The 14457-nt window shown below is 35.2% G+C and overlaps 1 protein-coding gene across 1 annotated transcript in view; it reads left to right on the forward strand.

Annotated features, from left to right (window-relative positions):
- Positions 1 to 14457, forward strand: part of ENTHD1 (ENTH domain containing 1) — a 187121-nt gene that overhangs the window by 77153 nt on the left and 95511 nt on the right. The window contains exon 3 of the mRNA XM_058568317.1: positions 398 to 640. Coding sequence (XP_058424300.1) covers positions 398 to 640 — 243 coding nt within the window. The remainder of the gene's footprint in view (positions 1 to 397; positions 641 to 14457) is intronic.

Raw genomic sequence — 14457 nt, forward strand, 5'->3', positions numbered from 1 at the left:
TGCTTATCACTTTAAATCTTTAGTCATATGCCACGGTCATTCATCTAGGTCAGTACATCTAGCTCTAATTCATTACTCTTCTTTGTGTGCCTCTATTGTTTGATTTATTGCATAGTATGTATTGCTTTTAATAGGAAAATACAATAGCATATTTTAAGTGAAAAATATAATGCCAATATATGATGTGATTTCATCATATTATTATTTACTTCTTAAAGTATAAGAAAAGCAGTACAGTTATTGACAATTCTAATGAAATTTAGGTTTCCCTCTATATTTCCTACAGGTTTTTTCACTTTGCTCACATTTTCATTTTTTCCTAATTTTCTTTAGAGTAAAAATTAGTTGTAGCCTAATTAATATTTTCTTTACTAAGCAAATTTGATGTATTTTTCAGGTTATTATATCCGGGAAAAGTCTAAGCAAGTCATAACATTGCTGATGGATGAGCAATTACTGCATAAAGAGAGGGAAGTAGCATGTCGGACAAGACAGCGTACCTGCTACTCTATGACATTTCCTAAAAGATTACCTGGTACAGGTAACTCACCAACAGCATGTGCTTCTGCCCCCACACCAGAAATTCCTGCTTCAGAGAAGAAGCATAAGCTTCTTAAGGTCTCAAGGCTACGTAATAAAAGTATGTATAATGAACATTGGCCTAAAATGCAGTAGGCATCATTTAAGAACAACTAAAAAATATAAAACATTAGGTTTTATACTCAAGTATTAATACTATATTAGTACTACTATTACTATATTAGACCTCATACTATGGAAAAGAAAGATGAAGAATAATAGTAGAAAATTTTATGATTATTTTCTGAATGCAATTATCTGGGATTCAAATAAACTGTTTTTGAGCTTTAAAGGTATCAAACTAGCGACTGCCATATTTGGCATCATGATTCAGTTTTAAGATTTTAATCATAACTGGAATGTGAAGGGGAACTGTTTTCTGAGACTAGGGTCTAAATGTGCGTTTGTGCTATTCGATCCTACAAATCAAGAAACTGACGTTTTCTTATATGTGCCTCAAAATTCTGAAAGTGCTCTAAAACTCTTCCAGGATAATACTTTGTGTTATGTAACCCTTTCCTTTGCCTAAAACTTTAAGTCTGGACTACTGAACTTTTAAAAAAGGGTTTTATTTGTAATGTTACAATAGCAATCAGCAAGCAAATGAAATGATCTTTTCTACTAAATTTGCTAAAACATAAAGAAATGTCATTTTGCCCAAACTTCTCCAGGACACACCCTGTTGATAAGTTGTGTTAAGGAATGGACAGTTGGAGGAAGCAAAAACATTAATGAAATGTGACTTAGATAATTGTCTCTTGAAAGGAGCTAAACTTTGTGCCATAAGTGAGGGGCATAGAAGGAGTAACATACAGCTACAAGTATTTTCAGAGGCTTGCCTCCTAGCCTTATCCTGTAAATCTATTAATCAAGATCCTGCAAGAGCTGGGGGTATTCATTATGAATAGATATTGCAAATGTCAGTTAAGTATGGAAATTTAAAAATGTTAGTAGTGACACCTACACAAACTAACTAAACTGTGAAAAATCATTAAAGTACTTTTCTGACTCAGTCAAGAGTTCTCAAATGTTCGCTCAGTTTGTACTTGTGTGCACTGGGAGATAGAAAAACAGTAAAGGAGGTGGCCGTTGTAATTATAATAGTAAATACCACACAGATGCTTCTAAAAGTAATGGAACCTCTGTCTTTAGGGTTCCCATTCCTTTGAAATAAAGCTCCAAAAGAGACGCAGACCCATTCTGAAATTTCTCACGAAAGCTTTAAATTCAAGCTGACACAAAAAAGGAGTAACAGTAAAATAACCAATTCTGACTCATCCAGAGTTTCTTTGCCCCTTTTACTACTTCTCTGTTATCTTTCTTGCTCTTCCTGCCTCAATTTCTTTTCTCTTTCATTATAGACATATATTTATTGAGTTTATTATTTGAAATCTGGATATCCAGCAGAAATTTAGAGCTATAGCAGTGATTAAGACAAAGTCCCTTTCATCCTGGAGCAAATAGTCTAGTGACAGAGACAGATACTAAACACACATAAACAAAACAGATACAAAAGATTATGTCAGATAGTGACAAGTCCCATAAAGAAAAGGAAAGCAGTGTCAAGGGACAGAGAGTGACAGGGCTGGCTTTATTTTAGGTCCGGTAGTGAGGGAAGGCCTTTTGAAGGAGGTGAATATTTAAACAGAGACCTGAATGAAGGGAGGGAGCAATCCGTTCCAGGCAGAGGGAACAGCAGGTGCAAATGCTCTGAAACTGGAGCAAGCTTGGCATGTTTAACTGTAAGCTTAGGAAACGAGTCCCTAAATTGCTACAGAAGTAGCTCAACTCTGAGCCACTTTTATGATTCATACAAGGAAATCTAGTTTATTGCTTTATAGTCAGTGCTTTTTTTTTTTAACCCAAAATGATATTCCTCAGCTTTATGACATATCTTATTCACTAGACTGAGCTCTGAATGACTTTTGACTATTAAAAAATATCAATATACCTTCAAGTGAGGAAGTTTTGCTACAATTTATTTCTTTTTGTACCATAAACATACATTGAGTACCTGCTTTTTTCTAGGCCTTGTAAGCATATTGGGTATATTTCTGCTCTCATGGAGGTTATATCTAGTGATGAGTTTTCAGTCTGCTTCACAAAAAGATGTTCAAAAAGAGTTTTGGTGAGTGATGGCATCATTGGAGTGAATCTGTAGTAAGAGTATTATTTAAAGTGAATAGTGAATGTTTGGATGTAAAAGCTGTAGTAAATTTGTTAAAAATCTGTTACATTAGCTTTAAATTTCATTTGTCCATTTCTCTATATACACATAGATTCTAGATATATAGATGTGTGTGTTTGTGTTCAAAAAAGAGTAATTGGATTAAGTAAAGTTAGCGATACTAACCATTTCCATGTAGGCATTTGAATCTGAAGCTGAATTTTAAAGGAAGAATGAAAACTAACAATTTGGTGGGGGGCATAGGAAAATAACTTGTAGGGGGGCATTCTTAGTGTGACAGGAGATGTAGCAAATGAAAACTTGGCGAAGGGTGGATCAGTTATAATTCGGTGCACCCATAAGTGATAATAGTAGGGGCCATAAAAATGGTAGCGGCTTAAACATAATAGGAATTTCTTTCTCTTGTCTAAAAATAATCCAGAACTAAGTATTCTAGGACTGATATGGCTCTTCATGATGTCGGGGACCCAGGCCTCTTTCTGTTTTGTTGCTCCACCAAACTCGCATGTAACTTCCACTTCATGATCCAAGATAGCTGCTTGAGCTCCAGCCAACACATTTGCATTCTAGCCAGTAGGAAGGAAGAGAGGTTGAAAATATGAATGCCCCTTCCCTTTAAGGACACTTTAAGTTGCTTATAACATTTTGGCTTACATATTATTGGTAAGCATTTAGTCACATGAACACTTGTAGCTGCAAGAGAGACTGAGAAATGTAGTCTATTTGTTAGGCAGCCATGTGCCCAGATTAAAGTTAGAGACTCTATTGTTAAGGAGGAAGGAGAGAATAAATAGCGGGGACAACAAATAGTCCCTACCATAGTGGGAAAGAATACAAACAGAAAATGAATTAATCATGGTAATACATGGTTGTCAGACTAAATGGAATAGATAATATAAATTTAAATATGTAGAAAAATGTGGTTGAGAGTGCTCAGTGCCATTCATAAAGGACATAATAAACGATATTTGGAAATTTCAATTTGATACGACTAGCAACTAGGAACCATTGTGGGTCTTGCAGAACAGAAGGGATGTTTAGCTTAGTCACAGAACTTAGCTTTCTTATTACTGAAAACAGCTGTTGGTGGAAGATAATTCTTAGCGCTTTGTGTAGAAATGAAGGAGATACAAATTGGAGGGTAGCTTTGTAAGAGATAGTTGTTTCAATCCAGGCATCCAGGACCTGCTCTAGGGTTGTTGAAATGAGGAAAAGGTAATGTTTAAAGACAGAAGATAGAAAGGAGGTGGGCAAGTACATGATGTGTGGGAGAAGAAAGAGAGAAATTGAAAATGACTCTAACATTTGAGTTAGAGAAAATGGAGGCAAGTGATGATACCATACAGGTAAATTTCCATCAGAAGGATTTAAAGATGTCTCTAAATTATTTAGTTATAAGAAAATGTAAAATTGAATGCATTGCTTGAAATCTGATTCCCAGGCTTTAGGATCAGAGCTGAAACAGCTGTGTCTAGCTCTTTGTGGTAAATTTGCAAGGGAAAAAAGGTACTTTAGAGAAAGTGTTGTGCACACATCACTACTTCTACTCCTTTTTTTCTGTTTCTGGATGTTTTCCCCAAGTTTTAATTCTGGTAGATAGCTTGAGTAGTTTCTGTTTAGATGATTTTTATGCTTGAAGGAAGAGATGAGCTGAAGGATAATTGCTCTTTGATGGCAAGACAGAAACTATATAAAACATAGTTATAACTCAGCTTCTCTCAGCTATAAGCATCAGAGTTAGGTCCTTTCCTTAGAGGTAATAATTATAAAAACTATCACCAGAGATGTTGCTTACAACCGTACTAGCAAAGCATTACCTCTGTTGGTCATCCAATCTCCCATAAAGAGCTCTTTAGTAGTAGTGTTCTTTTTTTTTTTTTTTTTATTTGCTTTGATTCTTGAAATTAAGGTTTTGTTTTTTTTTTTAATTTTTTGTTTATTGCAGTAAGATTGGTTTATAACATTGTAAAAATTTCAGGTGTACATCATTGTACTTCTATTTCTGCATGGACTACATCATGTTCACCACCAAAATACTAATTACAACCCATCACCACACACATGTACTGAAATATCCCTTTCACCCTCCTCCCTCCCCCCTTCCCCTCTGGTAACCACCAATCCAATCTCTGTCCCTATGTGTTTGTTTATTGTTGTTATTATCTACTACTTAATGAAGGAAATCATACGGTATTTGACCTTCTCCCTCTGACTTATTTCACTTTGCATTATACCCTCAATGTCCATCCATGTTGTCACAACTGGCTGGATTTCATCGTTTCTTATGGCTGAGTAGTATTCCATTGTGTATATATACCACAGCTTCTTTATCCATTCGTCCCTTGATGGGCACTTAGGTTGCTTCCAAGTCTTGGCTATCGTGAATAAGGCTGCAATGAACACAGGGGTGCATGTACCTCTGCAAATTGGTGTTTTCAAGTTCTTTGGATAAATACCCAACAGTTGAATAGCTGGATCATATGGTAGTTCTATCCTTGATTTTTTGAGGAATCTCCATACTGTTTTCCACAGTGGCTGCACCAGTTTGCACTCCCACCAGCAGTGTATGAGAGTTCCCTTCTCTCCACATCCTCTCCAACACATGTAGTTTCCTGTCTTGTTAATTATAGCCATTCTGACGGGCGTGAGGTGATATCTCATTGTAGTTTTGATTTGCATTTCCCTGATAGTGATTTTGAACATCTTTTCATGTGTCTGTTGGCCATCTGTATATCTTCTTTGGAGAAATGTCTGTTCAGGTCTTAGTAGTAGTATTCTTTGCAATAGAACTTTACCTGTGTTAGAGAAGGATTACTCTGGTCTATATTAAATGTAATAGCATTCTATATCATGGAAATATTTTCCTAAAAATTGTGCATGATTCCTATTAAACCAAAAGTTATACTTCAAAGTAGTTGTCATGCTTTTATAAGTAAAAACACCAGTATTGATGTCACTTCCTACAGTAAACTTTGTACTAACAGACAGTTGATATAGAGTCATACTTGGTTGCCTTATCACATATAGTCTAGGTGGCGGGGCTTGTGGTGAAAATGGTGGTTGCTCATAAAATATGTGCATTGATGAATGTCAAGCAGTTATTTTTTTAATTTAAAAATAAACAAATGTATGAAAAAGAAAATAACAATAACTTGTATCCCTACCACCCCAAACTAACCACTATTAACATCTTAGAATATTTGCTCCCAGTCTGTTTATTTTTCTTCTTTTGTTTTTGTTTCAGAAAAATCACTCTCTTCTTGTAAAAACAATACAGCCTCATTATAAAGAATCAATCACTTCCAATCCCATTACTCAGAAATAGCCCTAATTAGTATCAGAAGAACATGAATTCTAGACATATTTCTATCCATACATACATATAGAAAGGTGGATAACTAGAGATAAATTTTTTTTATAAAAGTGGAATTGTACTAGATGCTATTTTTTGCTGAAAAATATTTCAGGTCTGCTTCTGGCAATAATACTTACTAGGAGCTCTAAGAAACTCATTTATCACACAATAACCAAGGACTGGAAATGACACACTGTTTGAGACATATCTGGCTTCACCAGAGGTATGGGAAGTCTCCAAGGATCTCTCCTTTCAAAAATTTAAATAAATAAATTAGATTAAATAAACAAAATTAGAACAGAGCATGTGAGCTGGGGTGACTTGGAGCTGGTGCCTGTGGGACACTGCAGGTGATGTAAGGGCAGCTGTCGGTAGTTAATAAAACAAGTTTTGGGCCTGCCTTGAGCATTGGGAAGGAACGCCTGGGATTACTATGCTGAACCCAGACACTCAAGGGGGTCTCAATTGATTCTAGGTAGTTCTCTCTGCAAGAAGAAAGCTGGCTCAATTCACAGATTAGGCCCATAGGATTCCTACCAATTAAAATCAGGCAATGAGCTCACAATCCAGTATCACGAAGCACAGGAGAAAATAATTAGCAAAGAACATATTTAGTCCCCCAAAGATAGTAGATATTAGAAAGGTCATATGTATGATGTAGAACAGCTATGTATTTAAATATTTAAATAAATAAAGGATGTAATCATAGTACTTAGAGGGAAATTTGTAGCCTTGAATGCATATATTGGAAAAGAAGACAGATTTAAAATCAATTGTCTAAGTTTCCACCTTAGGAAACTAGAAAAAGAAGAGCAAATTAAACCCAAAGTAAGCAGAAGAAAAGAAATAATAATTAGAGCAGAAATCAATGAAATTGAAAACAGGAAATCAATGAAACCAAAAGTTTTTTGTTTGAAAAGATCAATAAAATTGATAAGCCTCTAGCCAGGTTAATTAAGGGAAAAAGAGAGGACACAAACTACTAATATCAGAAATGAAAGACGGGCTATTGCTACAGATCCTATGGACATTAAAAGGATGATAAAGGAATACTATGAACAACTCTGCCCACAAATTTGATGACCTAGATGAAATGGACCAATTTCTTGCAAGACACAATTTCCCAAAACTCACAAAAGGAGAAATAGACAATCTGGATAGGCCTCTATCTATCAAAGAAATTGAATTAATAATTAATAGCCTTACAAAACAGAAAGCATCAGGCCCAGATGGGTTCACTGGTGAATTCTACCAAACATTTAAGGAAGAAATTATACCAATTCTCTACAATCTCTTTCAGATGATAGAAGCAGAGGGAATACTTCCTAACTCATTCTGTGAGGCTAGCATTACCCTGCTACCAAAACCAGACGAAGATATTATAAGAAAAGAAAACTACAGACTTATATCTATCATGTACATAGATGCAAAAATGCACAACAAGATATTAGCAGATCAAATCCAAAAAAGCATAAAAAGTTATACACCATGACCAAATGGGATTTATCCCAGGTATGCAAGGCTGGTTCAACATTCAAAAATCACTTAATGTAATCCCTCAAATCAAAATACTAAAAAAGAAAAATCACATGATTATATCAGTAGGTGTAGAAAAAGCATTTGACAAAACCCAACACTCATTCATGATAAAAACTCTCAGTAAACTAGGAATAGAGGGGAACTTTCTCAACTTGATAAAGACTATCTACAAAATACCTACTGTAACATCATACTTAATGGTGAGAAGGTCAAAGTTTTCCCACTAAGATCAGGTACAAGGCGAGGATGTCCCCCTCATCATTCCTTTTCAACATTGTACTGGAAATCCTTACTAATGTAATAAGACAAGAAAAGGAAATAAAAAGTATACACATTGGGAAGGAAGACACAAAACTCTCTTTGTTCTCAGATAATATGATCATCTGTGTAGAAAATTTGAAAGAACTGACAACTCCTAGAATAGTGATTATAGCAAGGTTGCAGGATACAGGGTTAATATACAAAAGTCAGTTGCTTTCCTATACCAGCAATGAGCAAGTGAAATTTGAAATTAAAAACACCATACCATTTACACTAGCACCCTTCAAAATGAAATACTTAGGTATAATTCTAACAAATTGTTCACAAGATCTATATGAGGAAAACTACAAAATGCTGATGAAGAAAATCAAAGAAGAATTAAGTAAATGGAGAGATAGTCCATATTCATGGTTAGGAAGACTCAATATTGTCAAGATGTCAGTTCTTCCCAACTTTGATCTGTAGATTCAATGCAATCTCATTCAAAATTCTAGCAGCTTATTTTATGGATATTGACAAATCGATTCTGAAGTTTATATGGAGAGAGAAAAGACCCAGAATAGCAAACACAGTATTGAAGGAGAAGAACAAAGTCGGAGCACTGATGCTACCTGACTTCAAGACTTTCTATAGAGCTACAGTAATCAAGACAATATGGTATTGGTGAAAGAATAGACAACTAGATAATAGAACAGAATAAAGAGCCAAGAAATAGACTCCTATTAATATAGTCAACTGATCTTTGACAGAGGAGCAAAGGCAATACAGTGGAACAAAGACAGTCTCTTCAACAAAAAGTGCTGGAACAACTGGACCCCCCACATGCAAAAAAATTAGACACAGACCTTACACTTTTCAAAAAAAAAAAGAACTCAAAATGGATCACAGACCTAAATGTAAAATTTTAAACTATAAAACTTCTAGAAGATAACATAGGTGAAAACCTAGATGACTGTGGGTATGGTAATTCCTTTTTGGATACAACACCAAAGTTATCCATGAAAGAAGTAATTGATAAGCTAGATTTCATTAAAATTAAAAACTTCTGCTCTTCAAAAGACAATATGAAGAGAATTAGAAGACAAGCCACAGACTGGGAGTGAATATTTGAAAAAGTCATATCTAATAAAGGACTGTTATCCAAAATAAACAAAGAACTCTTAAAACTCAACAATAAGAAAATAAACAACCCAGTTGAAAAATGGGCCACCAACCTTAACAAACACCTCACCAGAGAAGATATACAGATAGCAAATAAGCGTATGAAAAGATGCTGCATATCGTATATCATCAGGGAAATGCAAATTAAAACAACGAGATACCACCACATATCTATTAAAATGGCCAAAAAATCTGGGACACTGAGAACACCAAATGCTGGTGAGGATGCAGAGTGACAGGAAGTCTCATATTTGCTGGTGGGAATGCAAAATGGTACAGCCACTGTGGAAGACAGTTTGGTGATTTCTTAAAAACTAAACATAATCTTACCATATGCTCCAGCAATTGTGCTCCTTGGTATTTACCCTAAGGAGTTTAAAACTTATGTCTGCACAAAAACTTGTACAAGGATGTTGATAGCAGCTTTATTCATAATGCCAAAACTTGGAAGCAACCAAGATGTCTTTTAGTAGGTGAATGGATAATTAAACTGTGGTACGTCCAGGCAATGCAGTGTTATTCAGTGCTAAAAAGAAATGAGCTATCAAGCCATGAATGCAGTGTTATTCAGTGCTAAAAAGAAATGAGCTATCAAGCCATGAAAAGACATGGAGGAAACTTAAATGCATATTACTAAGTGAAAGAAGCCAATATGAAAAGGCTACATACAGTGTAATTCCAACTATATGACATTATGGAAAAGGCAAAACTTTGGAGGCAATAAAAAGATCAGTGGTTGTCAGGAGTGAGGGTGGGGAGAGATGAATACGTGGAGCACATTTTTAGGGCAATGAAATACTCTGTATGATGCTATAATGATGGATACATGTCATTATATGTTTTCCAAACCCATAGAATGTAGAACACCAAGAGTGAACCTTAAGGTAAAACGTGGTCTTTGGGTGATAATGATGTGTCAATGTAGGTTCATCTTTGATAAAAAATGTACCATTCTTGTCCATGACGTTGATAATGAGGGAGGCTATGTGTGTGTGGGGGCAGGGCGTGCATGAGAAATCTCTACCTCTCTCTCAATTTTGTTGTAAACCTAAAACTGCTCTAAAAAATAAAGTCTTAAAAAAAAGACGTACATACGGGCACAACCACCAAAACCACATTTGCCCTTCTCTAAATTAATCCAATTATTCTAATGTCAGTTATACCCATCACAGCCTGGCTCCTTGGGCTGAACCAAACTGTTAAAAATTAAAACCGTTTTACTTTGAAAAAAAAGATTATTAGGAATGCATGTATGAATTTGAAAAAAGAGAGCTTACAGAAATGAGAAATACCATTGAAATAAAAAACTTAATTTAGTGAACTAGAAGATATGTCTAAAGTACGTGGAAAATATGACAGCAATGTTAAGACATAGAGAATACATCTACAGAGGAATGACGAATTACTGTGCCAGTAAACTCTCCTCATCAGCTGCAGTGGAGGCCAGATAACAGTGATACGGTGTTTTCGAAGTGCCGAGAGAAAATAATAGCCTATAATTGTCTATGGAGCAAAACTATCATTCAAGGGTGAGGGTGAAATGATCGTTTACAGATAAATACAAAAACTGAGAGTTTACCACCATGAGACCTACAATAAAGGTTATACTTAAAAAAGAGGGAAAATTATTCTAGATAAATGGTGGGAGATGTGTGAGAGAGTAATTAACAAATAGTAAACACGTATATAAAATAAAATAAACACTTTCTGTGTAAAACAATAATGTCTAACTTTTGAGTTTAAAAAAAAGACAACGAAAATAATGGATAGCCATGGTATGTAAGTTGTGAGTGGGTCTACAGAGTTATAGTATTCTAAAGTCTTTGTATTTTTTAAGAGAAACGTAAGGATATTATTTGACCATAAACTTTTTAAGGTAAATGTGCATGATAAACTTTCAAGGGTAAACGCTAAAAGAAGAGAAGTAGAGTGTGTAAATTCCAAAGAAGCGAGAAAAAACAGAATGAGGAAAATAATTATATAAAAGTCAAGAATCATAGATAATGTGGGACAAATGGAAATAAAAAAATAAAATGGTAGGAATAAGTCCAAATATATTAATAATCGCAACAAATATCAATGAATTAAACTCATCTGTTAAATGGCAGAGATTACCAAATTGGGGAAAAAAGAAATCCAGACATATGCTACAAGCATATGTTCACATAAAGGTTGAAAGCAAATGGATGGAAAAAGATAAACCAGGCATATACTAACTAAAATAAACCTGGTGTAGCTATATTAATATCAGACAGAGTAGAATTTAAAGCCAAGAGCATTATTAAGGACAATGATAAAAGTTTAATTCCCCAGGAAGACTTAACATTTCTAAATGTGAATACCCTCATTCATCCATGTTGTTGAAAATGGCATGATTTTGTCTTTGTTTTATGGATAAGTAATATTAAATTGTGTCTCTATACCACATCTTCTTTATCCGTTCATCTGTTGATGGGCACTAGGGTTGTTTCTATGTCTTGGCTATTGTGAATAATGCTGCAGTGAACATAAGGGTGCATAAATCTTTTTGAATTGTTGATTTCATATTCTTTGGATAAATACCCACTAGTAGAATAGCTGGATCATATGGTATTTCTATTTTTAGTTTTTTAAGAAATCTCTGTACTGTTTTCCATCGGGGCTGTACCAGTTTGCACCCCCAACAGCAGTGTACGAGGGTTCCCTTTTCTCCACAACTTCTCCAACTCTTATTATTTCTTGTCTTGTTAATTATAGCCATTCTGACGGGCGTAAGGTGATCTCTCATTGCAGTTTTGATTTTCATTTCCCTAATAATTAGTGATATTGGACATCTTGTCATGTGCCTGTAATTCCAACTATATGACATTATGGAAAAGGCAAAACTATGGAGGCAGTAAAAAGATCAGTGGTTTTCAGGAGTGAGGGTGGGGAGATATATCTTCTTTGGAAAAATATCTGTTCATATCCTCTACCCTTTTTTTGATTGGGTTGTTCATTTTTTTGTTGTTGAGTTGTATGAGTTCTTTATATATTTTGGAAATTAACCCCTTGTTGGATATATGATTTGCAAATATTTTCCCACAGTTGGTGGGTTATCTTATCATTTTGTTGGTGGTTTCCTTTGCTTTGCAGAAGCTTTTCAATCTGATGTAGTCCCATTGTTTCTTTTTTCTTTTTTTTTCTCTTGCCTGAGTATACGTGGTATTCAAGAAGATACTGCTAAGACCCATGTCAAAAAGGGTACTGCCTATGTTTTCTTCTAAGAGTTTTATGCTTTCAGGTCTTACATTCAAGTCTTTAATCCTTTTTTTTTTTTTGTGAGGAAGATTAGCCCTGAGCTAACATGAGATGCCAATCCTCCTCTTTTTGCTGAGGAAGATTGGCCCTGAGCTAACATCCATGCCCATTGTCCTCTACTTTGTATGGGACGCCGCCACAGCATGGCTTGACAAGTGGTGCGTCAGTCTGTGCCCAGGATCTGAACCCACGAACCCTGGGCCCCTGAAGCAGAGTATGCGAACTTAACCGCTATGCCACTGGGCCAGCCCCTTTAATCCATTTTGAGTTAATCTTTGTGTATGGTGTAAGATAATGGTCTACTTCCATTTTTTTTTTTTTGTATATGGCTGTCCAGTTTTCCCAACACCATTTATTGAAGTGACTTTTCTTTCTCCATTGTATGTTCTTGGTTCATTTGTCAAAGACTAGCTGTCCATAGATGTGTGGTTTTATTTCTGGGCTCTCAATTCTGTTCCATTGATCTGTGTGTCTGTTTTTCTGCCAGTACCATGCAGTTTTGATTACTTTAGCTTTGCAGTATAATTTGAATTCAGGGAGTGTGACTCTTCCAACTTTGTTTTTTTTTCTCAGGATTGCTGTGGTTATTTGGGGTCTTTTGTTGTTGCATATAAATTTTAGGATTGTTTGTGCTATTTCCATGAAGAATCTCATTGGGATTCTGATTGGGATTGCATTGAATCTGTAGATTGCCTTAGGTAGTATGGATATTTTAACTATGTTTATCCTCCCAAACCATGAACATGGAATATTTTTCCATTTCTTTATGTCTTCTTCGATTTCTTTCCATCATGTCTTATAGTTTTCAGTGTATAGGTTTTTCACCTCCTTGGTTAAATTTATTCCTAGGTGTTTTATTCTTTTCATTGTGATTGTAAATCGGATTGTATTCTTGACTTCTCTTTCTGCTAGTTCATTATTAGTGTATAGAAATGCAATTGATTTTTGTGTGTTGATTTTGTATCCTGCAACTTTACTGTATTTGTTGATTATTTCTAATAGTTTTTTGGTGGATTCTTTAGGATTTTCTATGTATAGAATCATGTCATCTGCAAATAGTGAGAGTTTCACTTCTTCCTTTCCAATTTGGATACCTTGTATTTCTTTTTCTTCCCTAATTGCTCTAGCTAAAACTTCCAGTACTATGTTGAATAAGAGTGGCAAGAGTGGGCATCCTTGTCTTCTTCCTGTTCTCAGGGGAGTGGCTTTCAGTTTTCTCTGCTGAGTATGATGTTGGCTGTGGATTTGTCATATATGGCCTTTATTATGTTGAGGTACTTTCCTTCTATACCAATTGTGTTTAGAGTTTTTTTTCATAAATGGATGTTGGATCTTGTCAAACTCTTTCTCTGCATCTATTGAGATGATCATGTGATTTTTGTTCTTCATTTTGTTAATGTGGTGTATCGCATTGGTAGATTTGCAGATGTTGAACCATCCCTACATCCCTGGCATAAATCCCACTTGATCATGGTGTGTGCTCCTTTTAATGTATTATTGTATTTTATTTGCTAATATTTTGTTGAGGGTTTTTGCATCTATGTTCACCAGCGATATTGGCCTGTAATTTTCCTTTTTTGTATTGTCCCTGTCTGGTTTTGGTATCAGGTTAATGTTGGTCTTGTAAAATGAGTTAGGAAGTGTCCCATCCTCTTCAATTTTTTGGAATAATTTGAGAGGGGTAGGAATTAAACCTTCTTTGAATGTTTGATAGAATTCACCAGAGAAGCTGTCTGGTCCTGGACTTTGTTTTTTTTGGGAGGTTTTTTTTTTTTAATTGATGTTTTAATAGTTTATAACATTGTGAAATTTGGGGTTGTACATTTTTGTTTGTCCATCACCATATATATGTTTCCTTTCACCCCTTGTGCCCACCCCCTACCCCCATTGCCCCTGGTAACCACAATACAGTTTTCTCTGTCCATGTGTTGGTTTATATTCCACATATGAGTGAGATCATACAGTGTTTGTCTTTCTCTTTCTGGCTTATTTCACTTAACATAATACCCTCCAGGCCCATCCATGTTGTTGCAAATGGGATGATTTTGTCTGTTTTTATGGCTGAGTAGTATTCCATGGTATAGATATACCACAT

This window comes from Diceros bicornis, chromosome 25, assembly GCF_020826845.1.
Source record: "Diceros bicornis minor isolate mBicDic1 chromosome 25, mDicBic1.mat.cur, whole genome shotgun sequence".
NCBI classification, from domain to species: Eukaryota; Metazoa; Chordata; class Mammalia; order Perissodactyla; family Rhinocerotidae; genus Diceros; species Diceros bicornis.